This window comes from Callithrix jacchus, chromosome 7 (genome assembly GCF_049354715.1).
Source record: "Callithrix jacchus isolate 240 chromosome 7, calJac240_pri, whole genome shotgun sequence".
Lineage (NCBI taxonomy): Eukaryota > Metazoa > Chordata > Mammalia > Primates > Cebidae > Callithrix > Callithrix jacchus.
Genome location: NC_133508.1, coordinates 79395640 through 79416263, shown reverse-complemented (window position 1 = coordinate 79416263; position 20624 = coordinate 79395640). Strand labels below are relative to the sequence as shown.

Sequence of the window (20624 nt, the reverse complement as noted above, 5' to 3'; positions counted from 1 at the left end):
GGGTTCCGCTAACGGGCGGTGGAGGGAGGGTTCAGGTTGACCGAAAGGAAAAGAGGCGGTGCAAGCGTCGTGGGCATGCGCCGCCCGGCTTGGGAGGTGGGGCTTCGCCCGGAGGCGGGCCTTCGCCGGGGGTGGGACTCCGGCCTTCGTGGCGGGCGGTTAGCGGTCCTGTTAAGTCTGAGGAAGCGATGGCGGCATGCGCGTTAAGGCTGCTGACCACACTGCTGGCTTTCGTGGCCGCTGCCTCCCAGGCCGAGGTCGAGTCCGAGGCGGGATGGGGCATGGTGACGCCTGATCTGCTCTTCGCCGAGGGGACTGCGGCCTACGCTCGCGGGGACTGGCCCGGGGTGGTTCTGAGCATGGAGCGGGCGCTGCGCTCCCGGGCCGCCCTCCGCGCCCTCCGCCTGCGCTGCCGCACCCAGTGTGCCGCGGACTTCCCGTGGGAGCTGGACCCCGACTCGCCCCCCGGCCTGACCCAGGCCTCGGGCGCCGCCGCCCTGCGCGACCTGAGCTTCTTCGGGGGCCTCCTGCGCCGCGCCGCCTGCCTGCGCCGCTGCCTCGGGCCCCCGGCCGCCCACTCGCTCAGCGAAGAGATGGAGCTGGAGTTCCGCAAGCGGAGCCCCTACAACTACCTGCAGGTCGCCTACTTCAAGGTGCAGACCTGGCCGGAGCCGGGCGGCCGGGGTCCTTCTGGGGAGAGGAGTGTTGCAGGGTACTTGGGGAGCTTGGAGAGCCGGGGAAGTGTCCGCAGGGAGGGGAAAGTGGCCTCCTAGCTGGGGAGATTTCCTGGAAACCCGGGAGAGCAGGGCCCTAGCAGAATACCTGCCTCGACCAGTTCGCCTGGGCAGATGCTAACCCCAAAGGTCCAGACTGGGGTTAGGGCACAGGCCAAGCAAAACCCATGGCCATTTGGTTCCCCTGGAAATCTCCTGGAAGGAATTAAAGCAGCAGTTTGGGTCTCCCATCCTGATGTCATTGTAAGTTTCCTAGTTAGAAGCTAGTAGTGGTCTACAATATCTTCCTTCCGGTTGGTTTTCCAGTGGTGCTTTTTCTCCTGCTTGATGCAGCAGCTCTCTTTCAGGATGTGAGGTTGCCACGTCGCCAGCAGGGGCTGCCTGATCCTGCCTGTGGGGGGACCCTCTGGCTAGCCTGTCAGGTTTACAAAGACAACTAGTGTTTTTAGGACTGCCAGAGTGCTAAGCGTCCAAGTGTACACATGGGCTTGGAGCGTTCCAGGCATGTTTGGTGGTGGTGATGGTGGTGATGATGATGATGATGATGATCCAGGCACTGTTTCAAGCAGTTTGCATTTATTTACGCATTTGCCCTAATCTTCACAACATCCTGTCATGTAGAAGCTGTTATTGGTCCCACTTTATTGGGCGTCTGGGGAGAAAGAGCAGTGTGCTTTTTATCTGTTATATCTGCACTTTAAAAGACCTTCAATTCAACCTAAAGAGAGTTTTAGAGACTCTTGGGGACCTCAGATTTCTACCCCTCCACAGCATTCTACCCATAGTTCCCCTCATTTTCCTAGTTACTCGGAAGACTTGGACTTGAAATCAAAATAATTTGGTTGTGTTGCTTCATCATAGCACTATGTAAAATTATTTGACAAACATGTATTGCATATCTACTGCATTCCAGTTCCTGTACAAGTAATTAAATGCTCAACCAATGTGTTTGCTTTGTCTTGCTTTGCTGTTAAGAGGCTGTAGTAAGGGCTACTGCAAGGGCATAATCTTAGGGCTGTGGGATCACAAAGGAGGGAGACTCTAGCTTTGTCTCAAAGAAATTAGAGAGACTTCAAAGAAAAAGTAGTATTAAAGCCTGTCCTAAGTATTGCCAGGGGGAGAGGAAGGAAGGCTCGTCCAGACAGAGGGGGAAAAAATCAATTGTGATTGCAATGTCGAGATGTATGTGGGGAGTAGTAGGAGAGGAAGCTAGAAAGGTCAGTGAGGCCAAATTTGGAAGAGAATTCTGCAGGCTTCAGGGAGCCATCCTCGGATTTCAGTTTTAAAACACTAATTCTGGAAGAAGCCATGGTGAATAAACCTTGGAAGAAGGAGAAAGTGGTGGCAGGGTACATGATTAGTGGATGGGCATTTGTCCACAAGAGAGGGGTGGGCACAGTTGGCTCACGCCTGTAATCCCAGCTCTTTAGGAGGCCGAGGCCAAGGCGGGCGGCTCACCCGAGGTCAGGAGTTCAAGACCAGCCTGACCAACATGGAGAAATCCTGTCTCTACTAAAAATACAAAATTAGCCAGGCATGGTGGTGCATACCTGTAATCCCAGCTACTCAGGAAGCTGAAGCAGGAGAATCACTTGAACCCAGGAGGTGGAGGTGGCAGTGAGCCGAGACCGCCATTGCACTCCAGCCTGGGCAACAAGAGCTGAACTCCATCTCCAAAAAAAAAAGAAAAGGAAGTTAAGTGCCTCCGTGCTTAGGAAGTAAAGAAGGCTGGGGGTGGAGAGAGGAGTGAGGACATGGGGTGAACAGAGAAAGGCAGGAGCAGAGTTGAAAGATATAAGCGATAGAGTAATTCCATAAAAGGGACAGACCTGAGAAAATTTCTAATTTTACAGTTAAAGAAACTGAGGTACAGAGATGGGGAGTTATTTACCTTGTGTCACCTAGCCAGGGCTGATTCTTGTAGTGTGCCTTTACTAGTACCCATGATAAGAAAATAAGTTCTCTTAGCAAATTAGTCATACCACTTAAAATTCAAGCACTTAATCTGTGCCCCACACCATGTATTACAGGCTGCATATATATTATTTCATTGAACTCTCAACAATGCTAGAAGATAGCTAGAGAATGCTATCTCCAGATGATAGATTAGGGAAACTGAGTTTAGAAAGTAAACTTTAAGTAACTTGTCTACTGCCTAGCCATTAAGCCCAGACTTGCTGCCAGCTGGTCTATCTGATACCGGTGTCCAAGTAGTTCATTACTAGATTATCAGTGATTTATTTGGTCGGATTCTATGTATGAACCTGTGTTACTTTGATATGCTGGAGTCCATTGCTGTGGGAATTGTTGTGGTCTGTAGCCTATTTTTTCTCCCCCTTAGATTTATTTTTCTTTTCTTTTTTTTTGGAGACAGAGTCTCACTCTGTTGCCCAGGCTGGAGTACAGTAGCGTGATATTGGTTCACTGCAACTCCTGCCTCCCGGTTCAAGCCATTCTCCTACCTCAGCCTCCTGAGTAGTTGGGATTACAGGCATGTGCCACCATGCCTGGCTAATTTTTATATTTTTAATAGAGACAGGTTTTCACCATGTTGGCCAGGCTGGTCTCAAACCCCTGACCTCAAGTGATCCACCCACCTCAGCCTCACAAAGTACTAGGATTAGAGGCTCAAGCCACTGCCCCCGGTCATCCTCTCAGATTTCTAAGAGCTATTTATTTGAACCTCATGAGCCCTGAGCTTTGCATCAGAAAATACTATATCTGGACTTAGTAAGTATCTTAGGATTTTTAGCTACCCACCTTTTCCCTGAATGTCAGGGTCTTGCTCTGTCACCTAAGCTGGAGTGCTGTGGCATCATCTTGGCTCACTGCAACCTCTGCCTCCCAGGCTCAAGCAATCCTCCCACTTCAGCTTGAGGTGTAGCTGGGACTACAGGTACACAGCATCATGTAATTTTTATATGTTTTGTACAGACAAGGTTTTGCCATGTTGCCCAGGATGGTCTTGAACTCCTGAGCTCAAGTGAGCCACCTGCCTCGGCCTCTCAAAATGCTGGGATTACAGACATGAGCCACTGCACCCAGCATGAAAACATATTACATGGGCAGTCAGTCTTTCACAGCACTCCCCCTGCAATATGACCTTTGTTTTAAAACATAACATTCCTACTTCCTATAATATGAAGCACCCCTAAACCTGACTTGGGAAAGAGCTACAAATCTGCACAGGGCACTGCACTCCTAATCTCTGGTGGGTAGTTCCTGCAATAGGTGTGTTTCCTGGGGCTGGCAGCAGCTGGGCATGCTGAGTGAAGGGCTCAGGGAAGCAGGGATTTACGGTTTATGTGGACTGTTCATGTGGACACAACTGCAGAGTTTAGATGTGAGTGTTACCATCTCATGCTTCATTCTTAGATCAACAAGTTGGAGAAAGCTGTCTCCGCAGCACACACCTTCTTTGTGGGCAATCCTGAGCACATGGAGATGCGCCAGAACCTAGACTATTACCAAACCATGTCTGGAGTGAAGGAGGACGACTTCAAGGATCTTGAGGCTCAACCCCATATGGTGAAAAACACTTTATCCCCTTCTTTCTCTCTTTCTTTTTAAATTCATTTTAGAGACAGAGTCTTGATCTGTCACCCAGGCTGGAGTGCAGTGGCATGATCATAGCTCACTGTAACCTCAAATTCCTGGACTCAAGAGACCCTCCAGTCTCAGCCTCCTAAGTAGCTGGGACTACAGGCATGCGTTCTTTCTTTTTTAAAAAAAAATGACATTACTAGGGTTGTCTTCTAATTACGTTATAGAAGTAATAAATGTTCATTGTATAACATTGTAGAAATGTAGATAAGTATTAAAAAAAAAGTAATCATTCGTAGCACTGCCACCTTAAGAAAACCAGTTTATATTTTGCCCTACTTTTTAAGTCTTCTGTATATAATTTTTTCATCTAATTTAGTGTCATGCTGTGTACGCATTTTTCATCATCTCTTTTTATTTTTTTGAGGCAGGGTCTCACTTTATTGCCCAGGCTAGAGTGCAGTGGTGTGATCATGGCTCACTGCAGCCTTGACCTCCTGGGCTCAAGTGATCCTCCCATCTAAGCCTCCCAAATAGCTGGGACCACAGGCATGCACCACCACACTCAGCTCTTGTTTTTATTTTTTGTAGAGACAGGGTATCACTGTGTTGCCCAAACTCCTGGTCCCGAGTGATCCTACCACCTTGCCTCCCAAAGTGCTGGGATTACAGGTGTGAGCCATCATCCCTAGCCCTGTCATCATTTTTTAGCTAACATCATTATCATGAATCTTTTCTAATATCTTCAGTTTTATTTGAAAACATAATTGTTTATGGCTGCATGATAGTCCATCTTATCCAGAGACCATATCAATGCAGTAGTCACGTTTTTTTGTCATGTACATTTTTTATTTTCACTACAATAAATGGTGCAGTATCCCTCAATGTTCTTATTCTGTTTATTTAGCAGGAAAAGTCTGTTGCAAAGAAGAGATTGTCTGTGATGATATAGCACTTTTATTTTTTTTAGGGAGGGAAGGAGGAAGGGAGGAAGGCAGGAAGGGAGGGAAGGAGGGAGGGAGGAAGGAAGGGATGAAGGAAGGAAGGGAGGAAGGGGAGGGAGGGAGGGGAGGGAGGGAGGGAGGGAAGGAAGGAAGGAAGGAAGGGAAGGGAAGAAAAGGAAGGAATTCAAGCAATGAGAGAGACATTGCCGACCTGGATCTGGAGGTTTACAAGTTGATTTCTTTTTTTGAGAGAAGGAAAGAAAAAAAAAATCAGTAAAGGAGAGAAAGAAAGAGGAAGAGAGAGAGGGAGGGTGAACGGAAATATTGCTTTATTCTGAAAAAAAAATGGGTATTAATAATGGCCAATCAATGTTTCATTTATACCTATGAGTAGGTGTGATGTGGTATTGACAAGAATGTATATTTTATGTATTTGAAGTGGAGAGCTCTATAAATATTTATTAAGTTTACTTGTTCCGGATCTGAGTCCTTGATATCCTTATTAATTTTCTGTCTCATTGAATCTAAGTCTCTATGTATCTGGGTGTTAGGATCGTTAGCTCTTGTTGTTGCATTGATCCTTTTACCACTATATCTTTGTTGCTTTAAAATCTATTTTATCCACTACGAGAATTGCAACTCCTGCTTTTTATTTATTTATTTATTTATTTATTTATTTTTGCTCTCCATTTGGTTGGTAAATCTTTCTCCATTCCTTTGTTTTGAGTCTTTGTGTATCCTTGCATGTGAAACAGGTCTGGATGTAACATGCCGTTGGGTTTTGGCTGTGTCTTTTGATTGGGGGATTTCGTTGATTTAAATTTAGGGTTACTGCCATTTGATGTTAACTGGCTGTTTGATCCATTCGTTGATGAAAATTCTTCTTTATGTTGGTGCTCTTTACTTTTTGGTATATTTTTAGTAAGGCTAATACTGGTTGTTTCTTTCTGTGTGTAATGCCTCTTTCAGAAGCTCTTGTAAAGCAGGCCTGGTGGTAATAAAATCTCTGAGTACTTGCTTGTTCATAAAAGATTTTATTTTTCCTTCCGTTGTGAAGCTTAGTTTGGCTGGATATGAAATTCTGGGCTGAAGGTTCTGTTCTTTGAGGATGTTGAATATTGGCCCCCACTCTCTTCTGGCTGGTAGAGTTTCTGCTGAGAGATCTGCTATAAGTCTGATAGGCTTCCCTTTGTGGGTAACCTGACCTTTCTCCTTTGTGGGTAACCTGACCTTTCTCCTTTGTGGGTAACCTGACCTTTCTCTCTGGCTGTCCTTAGTATTTTCTCCTTCGTTTCAACCCTGGTGAATCTAACGATTATGTGCCTTGGGGTTGCTCTTCTTGAGGAATATCTTTGTGGTATTCTCTGTATTACCCGGGGTTGAATATTGACCTGCTTTGCTAGTTTAGGAAAATTTTCCTCAATAATATCCTGAAGGGTATTTTCCAGCTTGAATTCATTCTCTCCGTCGCATTCAGGTACACCTATCAAACGTAAATTTGGTCTTTTCACATAGACCCACATTTCTTGGAGACTTTGCTCATTTCTTTTTATCCTTTTATCTCTAATCTTGTCTTCTTGTTTTCTTTCATTAAGTTGGACTTTGACCTCTGTTATCCTTTCTTCTGCTTGAACAATTCGAGTGTTTAAACCTGTGCATACTTCTCGGAGTTCCTGTATTATATTCTTCAGTTCCATTAATTCACTTATATTCCTCTCTAAGTTGTCTATTCTCAATAGGATTTCGTCAAACCTTTTTTCAAAGTTCCTAGTTTCTTTACATTGGGCTACAACATGTTCTTTTAACTCACAGAAGTTTCTTATTATCCATTCCTTGAAGAGTGATTCTGTCATTGGGATGCGCTCGTTCTCCATCAAGCCTTGTTCCATTGTTGATGTGGAACTGTGATCATCTTTAGAAGGAGAGGCGTTCTGAGTTTGAGTATTCTCAGCCTTTTTACGCTGGTTTCTTCCCATCATTGTAAATTTATCCTCCTGTCATCTTTGAAATTACCAACTTTCAGATTAGGTCTCTTGATTGGACGTCTAAGTTGTTAGTTCCCAGGGCCAGAACGGCGGCGTTAAGACTGATGGTGCTTTTCTGCCCAGGATTCTCCTGTCTGGCTTCCTTCTTGTGTCCATAATGGGCGACTCTGCCTTCCCCGGGCTCCAAACCTCAGTCAGAAGGGGAACCAGTCTCGTTTACTCTGCGCCAAGAGCTCAGGAGTCATGCTGGGGACCCGTGTGGGTCCTCCAAGCCTCTGTCAGAAGGGGAGCCAGCCCTTTTACTCTGCTCCGAGAGTTGCCGCACAGAGGTGCCGGCGAAACCTCTGCGCCGGCCACAAGAGTCGCGCTGGCGACCCGTGTGATTCCTCCACTGGGGATCTTCTGCTCTGTGAGCAACCAGAATTTGTCTGAAAGTGTGGCGTCCTCTAGTTCTCTGCGCTTTGACTGAGAGCTGCAATCCCGAGCTGTTATCGATCGACCATCTTCGATATAGCACTTTTATAGAGAGGTTATGGTTCCTCATGTTTTAATTATAAAATAGGAATATTAGAAACAATGTAAGAATGATTTTTTAAAAGTAAATTGTGGCCGGGTACAGTGGCCTACGCCTGTAATCCCAGTACTTTGGGAGGCCAAGGTGGGCAGATCACCTGAAGTCAGGAGATCAAGACCATCCTGGCCAACATGGTAAAACCCCATCTCTACTAAAAATACAAAAAATTAGCTGAGCATGGTGGTGTGTGCCTGTAATCCCAGCTACTCGGGAGGTAGAGGCAGGAGAGTTGCTTTTACCCAGGAGGCGGAGGTTGCAGTGAGCCTAGATCGTGCCATGGCACTCCAGCCTAGGCAACAGAGCAAGACTCTGTCACAAAAAAAGAAAGTAAGTTGTGTCAGCCAGGGTAGCTCATGCCTGTAATCCCAGCACTTTAGGAGGCCTGGAGTTGACCAGTGTGGCTAACATGGCGAAACCCTGTCTCTACTAAAAATACAAAAATTAGCCAGGTGTGGTGGTACATAGCTGTAATCCTAGCTTCTCAGGAGGCTGAGGCACTAGAATCACTTGGACCCAGGAAGTGCATGTTGCAGTGAGCCAAAATCATGCCATCACACTCCAGCCTGGGCTGTCTCCAAAAAAAAAAGTAAATTGTGTTTATCTGAAAACAGCCCTACAAAAAGTACAAGAATCTATCACTAATTTTGGGGTAGCGGGGGGAAGAAAAGTACAGTAAAATCATAATGAACTTCCAGATATCTTTCAGCCAGTTAAATGTTTTTGGCCAGGCACAGTGACTCACACCTGTAATCCCAGCACCTTAGGAGGCCGAGCTGGGAGGATTGCTTGAGGTTAGGAGTTCGAGATCAGCTTGGCTGACACCCTGTCTTTACTAAAATACAAAAATTAGCTGGGCATGGTGGTTCGTGCCTGTAATCCCAGCTACTAGGGAGGCTGAGGTAGGAGAATTGCTTGAACCCAGGAGGTAGTGGTCACAGTGAGCTGAGATTGCACCACTGCATTCCAGACTCTGTCTCAAAAAAAAAAAAAAAAAAAAGAGTTAAATGTTTTTAAATTTCCAAAGAAGCATGTAAAGACCATTTACAAAAGCCCTTCATTATATAGCAGCACCCAGATCACCCCTTTACATCCATAATCTGAGGAGCAGGAAATTAGGACCCCCGTGAAGGTGGCTTAGAGCAAGGAGAGAGGGTTCCTCCTCTGTGGCCTGCATTTGAGTGCTCCTTCTTCCCAGTAGCAAGAATTTCGACTGGGAGTGCGACTCTACTCAGAGGAACAGCCACAGGAAGCCGTGCCCCACCTAGAGGCGGCGCTACAGGAGTACTTTGTGGCCTATGAGGAGTGCCGGGCCCTCTGCGAAGGGCCCTATGACTACGATGGCTACAACTACCTTGAGTACAATGCTGACCTCTTCCAGGCCATCACAGGTGCGTGCAGTTCAGAGCCAGGCCTCCTGGAACTCTAAGGTCAACATCTGATAATATAAATGGAGAATCTTCAGCCTCATTCCTCAATTTATTAAATCTGAGAATCTGATAAAACGTTGCTTTCATTTGAATTTGTTCTTCACCAGAATTTGAGTCCTAAAGAGTGACCTTGTAGTTATTCCCCCTCCTTGATTCCTTTCAGATCATTATATCCAGGTCCTCAGCTGTAAGCAGAACTGTGTCACCGAGCTTGCTTCCCACCCAAGTCGAGAAAAGCCCTTCGAAGACTTCCTCCCATCGCATTATAATTATCTGCAGTTTGCCTACTATAACAGTAAGGCCTACTTTCTTTCCTCTTTCTCTGCTGCCTAATGAGGAAGCTAAAGGCAAGGTGGGCAGGGATTACAGCCACTTCCTTCCTCAGTGTATTTGGCTTCTTTCAGTACCTATGGAGGCACCGTGCCAAGTGATCCCTGGGTAGTTTATTATAAGCCACTAGCCTAGTACCAGCAACCCAAAAAGCTGGGGGAGAGAGACTTAGGACCTTGTTCTCTTGTCCCTTCTATAACATGTAATCTATTTTTGCTTTTGAATTAAAAGTTAATAGCAAAAGTAAGGGTATGCCATTGTTTAAACCAGCTCAGAGGACATTTGCCAGCCTTTCTCCATGGTATAGCACTGATGCTTTTGTGGGGCTGCCAATTAATACCCAGAAAACCAACAAATCAGCAGGTCTTTGCAGAGTTCCTATGTGCTAGGCATTGCAAACATAAAGATGAGTGTACAGTATTTACAGTTGAGTTGAGGTGACACATATCAACAAGAACTGTTCTGCCAATGAGAAAATCTGCTATTGTATTCTTCCCTGTCTTCTGAAAATCCATAGAAAAAAAGAAGGTAGGAAGACAGGGAAATTGAACTAATGATTGAGTGTATTGAGGTAAAATATTAAGGGATATTTGAATTATTTGTGACTCTTTAAAGATGTGGGTATGCAGAGGATTCTGATTGTTTTCTGTTTCATTGTCAGGCAGCCCTGAGGACAATGACCCCTTCACCTTAAAATCAACTGCACATTCTGTGTGTATTCCATAACTTCTGCCCCTGAAATTGGGCCGTCATGTTAAGTAGCAGGCACTACCTTGTCGTGTCGCCACTCCCTCAGACTTTGCAGAAACTAAACACTAAGTGGTCCCTGGTGCCAGGATTTGACCCTTTCCTTTTGACCCTTTCCTCTCAGCTATTCTTCTTTCCACTTTGCAGTTGGGAATTATACACAGGCTGTCGAATGTGCCAAGACCTATCTTCTCTTCTTCCCCAATGACGAGGTGATGAACCAGAATTTGGCCTATTATGCAGCTATGCTTGGAGAAGAACACACTAGGTTGATCAGCCCCCGTGAGGTGAGAGATTTCCTTCTGTGATGACAACTGCCAGTTGAACTCAGGCCTCAGGGTGGAAGAAGGGGTTAGCAGAGGGGAGTCGGCGCTGTGTGTGCAGGGCAGGGGCCCGGTGTCGGTGTTGGGGCCAGGTATGAGTTCACTGAGTCAGCTTGTTATTCAGAGAAGAAGGGAGCAGAGGAAGGGAGTATGGGGAGTACACAGGAGCCTCAGTTAGCGTTATCTGGAACCAGAAGTCTGTTCTCTGAGTCCCACGGAACCACACGACAGACATAATCTTTCCCCTCTTGGGACCCCTAGCTTGGACACTCGAGATCATTTGGCCAAGATCTATCGTTTTTCACTTAATTCTGTTTTTTTTTTCTGTTCACCTGTTTTCTGTCTCCATATTCCTTCCCATCCCTTCTTCCTGCCATTGTTTGTTCTCTCTCATCTTTCAGCATCCTCCCTGTCTCACTCCAAACTAGGAGAAATATCTGTATAAAACACAGACTGCTGCACTGAAGGAAAACACCCAGGCTCTTCCTTTCGAGCTCTGGAGTCTGAGAGCCTCCAGTAGAAGCAGCCTCTTGCTGTCCCTCCCATGCGGGTTGTCTTTGTAGTGGTCCTCTTTGGCCACTAGATGGTGACCATCTGACTTTAAGATGGCACTTCCAGTCTCTTTTGTCTTGCTTGGTTAATACCTTTTCTCCGCCTTCTTTATGACCATTAAGGGGAGTCTGAGGGGAGTGAGGGGAAATAAACCCATGTGGCCAATCTGGCATTTTTAACTAGAACTCCCCTTTTGGAAAGAAGGTAACTAACATGTTGAATCCCTGTCCATGCGGGGCTCTGTGTGGGGTAGTCTGCATCCATCATCTCATTTAATCATCGCAGCTGCCCTGCAAGGTGGGCGCTCTTCTTCCCACTTTAAGGATGAGGACTGTTAGCATCTGAGAGATGAAGTAACTTGTGTCCGCAGTGGCCTGTGGACAGTTGTGACCAGAATCTCTTCCCTGCTCTGCTCCAGTGCAGGCACAGCTCCAGACACATGGCTGATACTCAGTAAATTAGCATCAGATGAATAAAGAATGGAAGTGGGGTTTGCTTCATAGCAACCTTATAGGGTCATTGGAGAGCGTTAAATGAGATAACATAGCCCTTGGTGACAGAAGCCAGTAATGTAAACTCCTGAGAAGAAAATGTCTCTCTTCCTCTTAGGTAAATATAGTAGATGACATAGGATTCATTGACTCCTTTCAGTCCTCCTTGAACTGCCTTGCGTTTTATTTCAACTGACAATGTCTTCTTTTTCTCTTCCTTCCTCCTCCTGCTGCTTGGAGATTAGCAAGGCACCTAGGGAAAGATGTGGCCCTGGAAGGTACTCAGTTTCCCTGCCCTGGGTAAGCCTTGCCCAGGAGTCCACGTGGGAAGGCCAGAGTGCCAGGCCCTCCCACTGCAGCTGCTCATCCTCAGGGAGTGGTGTGGTCTGGTTATGGTCTGAGAGGAGGCAGGTGGGACAGCAGAAAGCACATGGGCTTTAGGACTCTAAAGACCCAAGTTTGTCTGTCCAAATGCATACTCTGCTATGAAGAAAAACAAAGTAAAAGATAACAGAAGACCTGGGTTTGACTGTAGGTCCCTGCTCTCCTGTGTCCTGTAGTGTCACCTTAGACAGTGGCACATCTCTTCTGTGCCTCAGATGCTTCCTCTGTAGAATGAGCATAATAGTATCAATCTCAGATGGTGTGATAAAGATCAAATGAATAACATGTCAGTTGCCTAATTCCTGATGCCTCTTCCTGCTTTGTGGACACCTGTAGAAGTCAAGAAGGAATTATCCTTCTTTTAAGAATATTTCCTCTTCTGAGAATCATCAGATTTTCTGTCCCAGAGACTAATGGGGGTTGGGGTAGGAGAGGAGCAGGGCTTTTTCCCTTACGGGAAGCCTGGTTATTCCACCCTCAGAGGTACTGTCACTTGTGCTAGGCAGAGGAACCCTTGGACACAAAAATTAGACTTTTGTCCCAAACTGGGGAACAAACCTAGAACATTGGTAGGGAGAGGAGGCCTCAGGTCACATGAGGAGTGTCAGGGTGAGGTGACAGGGAGGGGAACTCCCAGAGGTTAAAAGAGGGCTGACTTCTGGGGGATTTCTTTGCCTTTGTATCCTCAGAGTGCCAAGGAGTACCGACAGCGAAGCCTACTGGAGAAGGAACTGCTTTTCTTCGCTTATGATGTTTTTGGAATTCCCTTTGTGGATCCGGTGAGCTAGAGTGCAGGAGCCGGGATGGAGCGGGGCAGTGAGTGGGGGAGATGAATGGGGAAGAGGGGAACACAGTGTGATTCTGAGGGAAAACTTGTTGGAGGCTGAGCCTAACCTAGGCTCTGTGCAAGGCAGGGATGAGAGACAGATGAAAGGGGGACACCAGACAGCTAGAAGGGACTTAGATGTGGAAACCTCTAAGGTTTTGTCTCCTGAAAGGAAGAAGGTGATAAGGTGCATTACTCCTATGGGCCTTATTTTATGCATTGAGACACCTGGAAGATTAAGATCATCCTACCTTTCTCATTTCTTTCTGACCTACTTAGGATTCATGGACTCCAGAAGAGGTGATTCCCAAGAGGTTGCAAGAGAAACAGAAGTGAGGACCTTGAAGAAACTGCATGGTTGGATCGGTCTGATGAAACACTTGAGGCTTCCTGAGCCCAGGCAGATGTGAACTCCTGGCAAGGGGTGGGCAGGTCCAGTTTGGGAAGCTGGGGTGGAGCCCAGGGCAGGCCCTGGAATGCAGTCCTCAGAGCGGCTATGCTCATAGGTCAGAACGGGAAACAGCTGTCCGCATCTCCCAGGAGATTGGGAACCTTATGAAGGAAATCGAGACCCTTGTGGAAGAGAAGACCAAGGAGTCATTGGATGTGAGCAGACTGACCCAGGAAGGTGAGAGGACAGTAACAGGGGCATGTGTGGCTGTTGTCAGGGTGCCAGGCAGGTCACCCCACCCCAGCAGTGGAGAGCTCACCATGAGCCAGCCTCAGGGGCCAAGTTCAGTGGGTATCTTTCCCAACTCACCATCGAGACTTTCAGCTGGAAAGAGCACTGAGAATCGTCCTTTGGTTCAGAAATCAGACTCCAGGGTGTAATGGTGCACACCTGTAATTTCAGCCACTTGACAGGCTGAGGTAGAAGGATCACTTGAGCCCAGGAGTTTGAATCCAGCCTGGGCAATATAGCAAGACCTCATCTTTATTTTTAAAAAAAGAAAGAAAGAAGACTCCTGTGTCATAGTAACATGAGAGACTAATGTCGTCCACTTCCATAGGTATTGACTCATTCCATCTCCCCACTCCCAAACTCTTTTCTCCCAGTTTTCACCACTTGTCCTGTTACTGAGACTCAACACCTTCAGACCTTTGGCTCCTCTTCCCTCCGTGCCTGTCTCCTGTAGGCTGCTGGGAGGGCCTACTGATTATGGCTCTGTGCTTCTCAGCTCTCTCCCTAGCCTTTTCCGTTTTTCATTGCCACAGGCCTGCTTCAGGCCCTGGCACCTCCTGTCTACACCCACCCTTTCCTCGTCTGGCCTGTCCATGTTCCTGCCCACACATGGTATCTAGGCCAGTCTTCCAGACACCAGCCTCTGACCCATCCTCCCTGCCTGCCCCTTCACCGAATGTTCTACTCTTGTCTGTTTACAACTTCTCTTCACATGGGACTGCACCTTGTTCCATGAGCTTGCCCACTGCTAACCAGTCTGTGTTTGTGCCTGGCTCTCCTAATACGCTTCCCACCATCCCTGCCCATGAGGGCATCTCAGATACCCTCCAGAGCCTTTCTTAACTTCCCAGATGATTGGAGTCCCCTCCTTTCTTTTGAACTTCTTAGGGCATTTATGGTCTGTCTTGTGCTAGTTATTTGCATAATTGTTAGAAAACAGGTACTGTCTTGTAGGATTCTTCTCTCACCCTGTCTGGCACAGTGCCTGGCACACACTGAGGCCTCAGTGAACGAGTGGAATTGTCTCTGGTATTAGTATGTCCCTAGCACAGAAGACACCAAGAGAACTGTAAGAGAGACATGTTGGCCTTTGCCCTATAGTTGCTTAAATTAACAGTGGTTAATTTAACAAGATTAGCATATGAAAAGAATTTGTCAGGCATTCCTTTGCTTTCAGACCACTTTCACTTTCTTATTTCTCTTGCTCCTTACAACTACCTGAGAGGTGGGTCATGCAGATTGCAGGATCCTTATTTTAAATGGATAATGATGATGATATCATGGTAGCCAAACTTGTGAGCATTTACCATGTGCCAAATATCATGCTAAACTTTTAACTTGCCTTCCTTTTTTTTTGAGATGAAGTCTTGCTCTTCTTGCCCAGGCTCAACTCACTGCAACCTCTGTCTTCCGGGTTCAAGTGATTCTCCTGCCTCAGCCTCCCAAGTAGTTGGGATTACAGGCATGCATCACCACACCTGGCTAATTTTGTATTTTTAGTAGAGACAGGGTTTCTCCATGTTGGTCAAGCTAGTCTCGAACTCCTGACCTCAGTGAACGCCGAGGTGATCCGCTCACCTCGGCCTCCCAAAGTGCTGGGATTACAGGCGTGAGCCACCACTCCAGGCCCTTGTTCTTAACATTATACTGGCATCAGACATATAAGGTAGATGCTGTTTGACAGATGAGAACCTTTTAATTAATTAAAGTTAGCCTCAGGGAGGTTAAGTAACTTGCCAAGATCACACAGCTAATCAGTGGAGGATTTAGGAGTCAAAATCCTCATTCTGGAGCTCATGTTTTAGGATCATGTTTCTGATGTTTCAACAGTGTGTCATGGCCCAAGAGCCAGCAGCTATTTGGTCATGGAGCTGGCACTAGAGCTTGAACTTCATATTTCAGCTCTATGTTCCGTCCTCTGGACCATTCTCCCTTTGAAAATGACCTAGTGAGAGATTTTGCTGGTGAAAAGGAAACAGCTGGAATTTCTATTTGTGAGAAGGTGGCAATATTCAATGGAGAGTCTTTGGTCAGAGCTGCTGCTAGATTTAGCTGGAGTCTTGTCATTGCTTTGCAGGTGGTCCCCTGCTGTATGAAGGTATCAGTCTCACCATGAACTCCAAACTCCTGAATGGTTCCCAGCGGGTGGTGATGGACGGTGTCATCTCTGACCACGAGTGTCAGGAGCTGCAGAGACTGACTAATGTAAGGGAAGCCCAGTGACTGTACCTCCCCCCAGGGTCCAGCATCCCCCACCAACTGCCCCTTAGGTGGTAGCCTCTGCTCACTTCTGGGGCAGTTGCCCTGGCTAACATCCCCTTATGTTTTGGGCCTTGTAGGTGGCAGCAACCTCAGGAGATGGCTACCGGGGTCAAACCTCCCCACATACTCCCAATGAAAAGTTCTATGGTGTCACTGTCTTCAAAGCCCTCAAGGTAAAATCAACACTAGACCTTCTAGAGTGTGGCGAAATGGGTGGGGAAGGGGGAAGCTCAGGCTTTAAGGAGTTGGAGCGGCTGGTGGCAGGTAAAGTGAAGAGGGTCTGCCTGCCGATGTTCCTGTGCGGTAGAACAAAGATGAGTTATGTTGAGTGAGGTTCACTTTTGAATCCTGGCTGTTAGACTGAATGTAATAAGAGTGAGCAGGACAAGACTGCTCGCCAAAGCTATGAGAATGCTTTCTGAAGAACAGCTGATACCAGAGGGCTGTGCTTCTGTGCAAGATGCACAGTGTGCTCATAAAGAGAGGTAGGAAGGAGAAGAGGAAGAGGAATATGGTGTGGGTGTTGGGCAGAGACTGCAGCTTCAGAGGGGGTGTAGGACGTGGGATGGCGCCTGGTCCTCAGTGTCTCTGGAGGCCCACAGAGAGGCATTGTATTAGTCCGTTTTCATGCTGCTAATAAAGACATACCCAAGACTGGGCAATTTACAAAAGAAGAGGTTTAATTGGACTTACAGTTCCATGTGGCTAGGGAGGCCTCACAATCATGGCAGAAGGCAAGGAGGAACAAGTCACATCTTACATGGATGGCAGCAGGCACAGAGAGAACTTCTTGAGGCAAACTCCCATTTTTTTTTTAAGCCATCAGATCTTGTGAGACTTACTATCATGAGAACAGCATGGGAAAGATCCACCCCCATGATTCAGTCATCTCCCATCAGGTCCCTCCCACAACAAGATCCACCCCCATGATTCAGTCATCTCCCATCAGGTCCCTCCCACAACAAGATCCACCCCCATGATTCAGTCATCTCCCACCAGGTCCCTCCCACAACAAGATCCACCCCCATGATTCAGTCATCTCCCACCAGGTCCCTCCCACAACAAGATCCACCCCCATGATTCAGTCATCTCCCACCAGGTCCCTCCCACAACAAGATCCACCCCCATGATTCAGTCATCTCCCATCAGGTCCCTCCCACAACAAGATCCACCCCCATGATTCAGTCATCTCCCACTAGGTCCCTCCCACAACAAGATCCACCCCCATGATTCAGTCATCTCCCATCAGGTCCCTCCCATAACAATTCACCCCCATGAGTCAGTAATCTCCCACAAGGTCCCTCCCACAACACATGGGAATTATGGAAGCTACAAGATAAGATTTGGGTGGGGACACAGAGCCAAACTGTATCAGGTGTTCAGGGCAGCTGACCACCTGTCTCCTTGGCAGCTGGGACAAGAAGGCAAAGTTCCTCTGCAGAGTGCCCACCTGTACTACAATGTGACAGAGAAGGTACGGCGCATCATGGAGTCCTACTTCCGCCTGGACACGCCCCTCTACTTCTCCTACTCTCATCTGGTGTGCCGCACTGCCATCGAAGGTGGGCCCTATCACCGCTGCAGCACCCCACACACACACTGTGCCTCAGCTCTGTGCTGAATGCTGAGGACATGGAGAGAATAGGATGTGGTCTTCAGGATGGTTAGGAACATGGTTAAAAAAAAAAAGAGAGAGAATAGGATGCAGTCCCTTTTCTCCAGTTAGAGAACCAACATAAATGGGCAGCAGCCCAGTGTGATGCATGCCACAGTAGCATGAAGGAAGTTATGGTCAACCTAGCTGGGAATCAAAAAGGCTTCCCAGAGGGAAACGGGGTGTGGCCAGAAAGGTGGCCACCCCTCACCCATCATGCAGCGCATGTTCCTGGGGAAGCTGTCACTAAACCATTAGTAGAGGACCTGCTTCTGGGTCGGGATTTCATATGTAGCAGAGCAGCTCCCTCACTGCCATTTGTTGAAAGTCAGCCCTCGACAGAAGGGTTTTTTAAAAGCAAAAATAATAACAACAAAAGAAGGCTTCCCAGAGGAGGTGATGGCAGTTTTGCAGGATGAATACGATTACGGAGTACACCAGGTGGTGGGATGGTGTTTGCATAGGAGTGGAGGCATTGTGCCGCCTGGTAGTCAGGGGAACTGAGAAAGGTGCCAAATCCCAGAGAGCTACAGTCAAGGGATTTTCTATCCTTTAGCTCAATCATAGCTTTATGGCAGGTTCTCTTTTTCTAACTGTTAAATACCAAATTTGTGAGACAGCTGCTTGATTTATGAGTGAGCATGGACTGGAGGTTATCCCTCATTCCCTCACCCACCCACATTACCTTTTGCATGTCTGAGGAGGGGAGAGGTTCACTCAGTGCTGCAGAGATCCCATGTGGCTCGCAGCCGGCTCTGTCATACTGAAGCCTTCACCAGGCCCCTGGCACTGATGGGCTCTTCATGCCTCCTTGCCACACCCTGCTCACCTCTGCCAAGAACCATCCTAGGAAGCCTGCAGACTTGACCTGACATCTAGACTGTGGCTTAGCCAAAGACACCTCCCTAGTTCATTGGGCATTCCATAGACCCAGACACATTTTGGGAAGCACCTCCCCTGCCAAGAAGAGAGCTGTGCCATCTCCCAAGGTGCTTCCATGCTGACATGTGACATTGGCTCCAGAGGTCCAGACAGAGAGGAGGGATGATAGTCATCCAGTCCACGTGGACAACTGCATCCTGAATGCCGAGACTCTTGTATGCATCAAAGAGCCCCCAGCCTACACCTTCCGGGACTACAGGTGAGTGTGGGCAGGTGTGGGGTGAGGAAGTCTGTACCCTCCTCAGAGGCCCCCCAGTACCCTGCACTCTACTACCCGACCCTAGCACACACACTGATGGGGGCCAGCTTTTCCCAGAGTCCAATTCTTTATCCCCAAATCCACTGGATAAGAAGATAGGGAAAGAGGGAATCATAGTGTGGTGTGATGAGAACAGTAGTGAGTGAACTTAGTACAGAAGCACCCTGAGCAGGGCATGGTGGACTCGAAGGCGAGGGTGGAAAGGGGAAATGGGGGGTATTTGTGTGGCGTCAGTATAGGTTCTTAAAGGTTTTCCTCCCACACAAAGTCACCCTCCCGCTGCTGGTTGAGAGCACCTAGAAGCAAAGGCTCTGGGGGGAGGGAGGAGGGGAAGGGCCATGTTGAGTTGTCTCTGCCTTCCCTAGTGCCATCCTTTACCTTAATGGGGACTTCGATGGTGGAAACTTTTATTTCACTGAACTGGATGCCAAGACTGTAACGGTGAGTGCTCCCTTGGGAGACAAAAATCTGTTTTCTACAGCTAACGTTCCTAAAGTGCATTGGACAAAAATGACCAACTGGGCTTCCCAGTGGGCAGTACCCTTCCCCCAACCAGAGGGGCTTTGAGACGTGTCCGTCACTCCTCTAACCAGTCACCCTTTCTCTTTAGTTTTGGCCTTTGGGAAGCCAACCTCAAGAGCTGCCCTTGGTCCTGAGCCCTAACGAGTCCATGTATCTTCTGAGAGTGGGTTACAGTCTTTGTCCTTTGCAACACCCCTCCTTTTCTGTCCCTCTTAGGCAGAGGTGCAGCCTCAGTGTGGAAGGGCCGTGGGATTCTCTTCAGGCACTGAAAATCCACATGGAGTAAAGGCTGTCACCAGGGGGCAGCGCTGTGCCATCGCCCTGTGGTTCACCCTGGACCCTCGACACAGCGAGCGGGTGAGAGCAGCTGGTGCTGCAGTCACCTGTTCCCAGAAAGCCCTTGCTTTGTCTCTCCCTTCCCCAAATCCCATTGCCAGTGGCTGAGACACAAAAGGAGCACTTTGGACACCAGCCCTAACGCCCTGTTGTTATGGTCACATTGGTTTGTCCTCCCTGGACCTTCTGTGAACGGGGATCCAGGTGGGGAAAGGGGTTAAGACAGGGAGTGATGCTGAGTTCTCGGTTCCCTCCTTGGGCCCCGCTTCAGCTGTGTTTGTCCAGAGAGCAGGACATACTGGGAAGGAGATGAGCCTGGAGCCATTAAGGAACCTTCCTTGTCTTCTGGGAAATAGCAGCTGAGAGATAGCATGTGCCTGGTCCAGAGGCCTCTCTGAATGGGCAGGGGTTTGTCCTTGCAGGACAGGGTACAGGCGGATGACCTGGTGAAGATGCTTTTCAGCCCAGAAGAGATGGATCTCTCCCAGGAGCAGCCCCTGGACGCCCAACAGAGCCCCCAGGAACCTGCACAAGAGTCCCTCTCAGGCAGTGAGTCGAAGCCAAAGGATGAGCTATGACAGTATCTAGGTCAGGTGGATGGGGGACTAGACCCATGGAGAAGAACTCTGTCCTGCACTCTGGGCTGTAGAGCAGTGAGCCTACGTCTGCCACTCAGACAAGGGGAGTCTGCTCACAGCCTTCTACATGGTGCTACTACTCTTGGAGTGGACACGATCAGACGCCGCACCCTCTGGACCTGGCTGAGGGCTCAGGACACAGGCCCAGAGCCACCCCACGGGGCCTCCACAGGCAGCCGCATGACAGCAATACAGTATTTAAGTGTCTGTGAAGACAACCAAAGAATAAATGATTCATGGTTTTTTACTTGGTTTGTTCAGACAGTGGAAATTTGCCCATTCTGTCCCAAAGGTCTCACTTAATAAAAATTGCTCTAGGCAGGATCCAGTGGCAGCTGTGGGACGAGAATGCCTGGCTTGGCACCTAGCTCAACCACTTGCTGTGCAGCCACAGGCCAGACAGTTAACCTTTGGCACCTTGGGGTTGTCACCTGTATAATGGGGATCATAGTCCTCCCTCGGCTCACCT

The 20624-nt window shown here is 48.0% G+C and overlaps 1 protein-coding gene across 1 annotated transcript; it reads left to right on the top strand.

Moving 5' to 3' along the window:
* The first annotated feature begins 127 nt into the window (after window positions 1-127).
* Window positions 128-20402, top strand: P3H1 (prolyl 3-hydroxylase 1). Its single transcript, XM_002750697.4, has 15 exons — window positions 128-653; window positions 4110-4262; window positions 8979-9168; window positions 9371-9502; window positions 10432-10571; window positions 12724-12813; window positions 13140-13192; window positions 13367-13488; window positions 15620-15747; window positions 15882-15977; window positions 17216-17366; window positions 18482-18599; window positions 19025-19100; window positions 19398-19538; window positions 19940-20402. The coding sequence occupies exons 1-15, from the start codon at window positions 189-191 to the stop codon at window positions 20093-20095; spliced, it is 2211 nt and encodes a 736-aa protein (XP_002750743.1). The 5' UTR covers window positions 128-188; the 3' UTR covers window positions 20096-20402.
* The last annotated feature ends 222 nt before the right edge of the window (window positions 20403-20624 follow it).

What these genes read in the sequence shown, in the direction of transcription:
- P3H1 (XM_002750697.4), top strand. Translation starts at nt 189, where the DNA reads ATGGCGGCATGCGCGTTAAGGCTGCTGACCACACTGCTGGCTTTCGTG. An exon ending in TTGAGGCTCAACCCCATATG is followed by an intron (nt 4,263 to 8,978) that starts GTGAAAAACACT and finishes TCTTCCCAGTAG; the next exon opens with CAAGAATTTCGACTGGGAGT. An exon ending in GTGCCGCACTGCCATCGAAG is followed by an intron (nt 17,367 to 18,481) that starts GTGGGCCCTATC and finishes CATTGGCTCCAG; the next exon opens with AGGTCCAGACAGAGAGGAGG.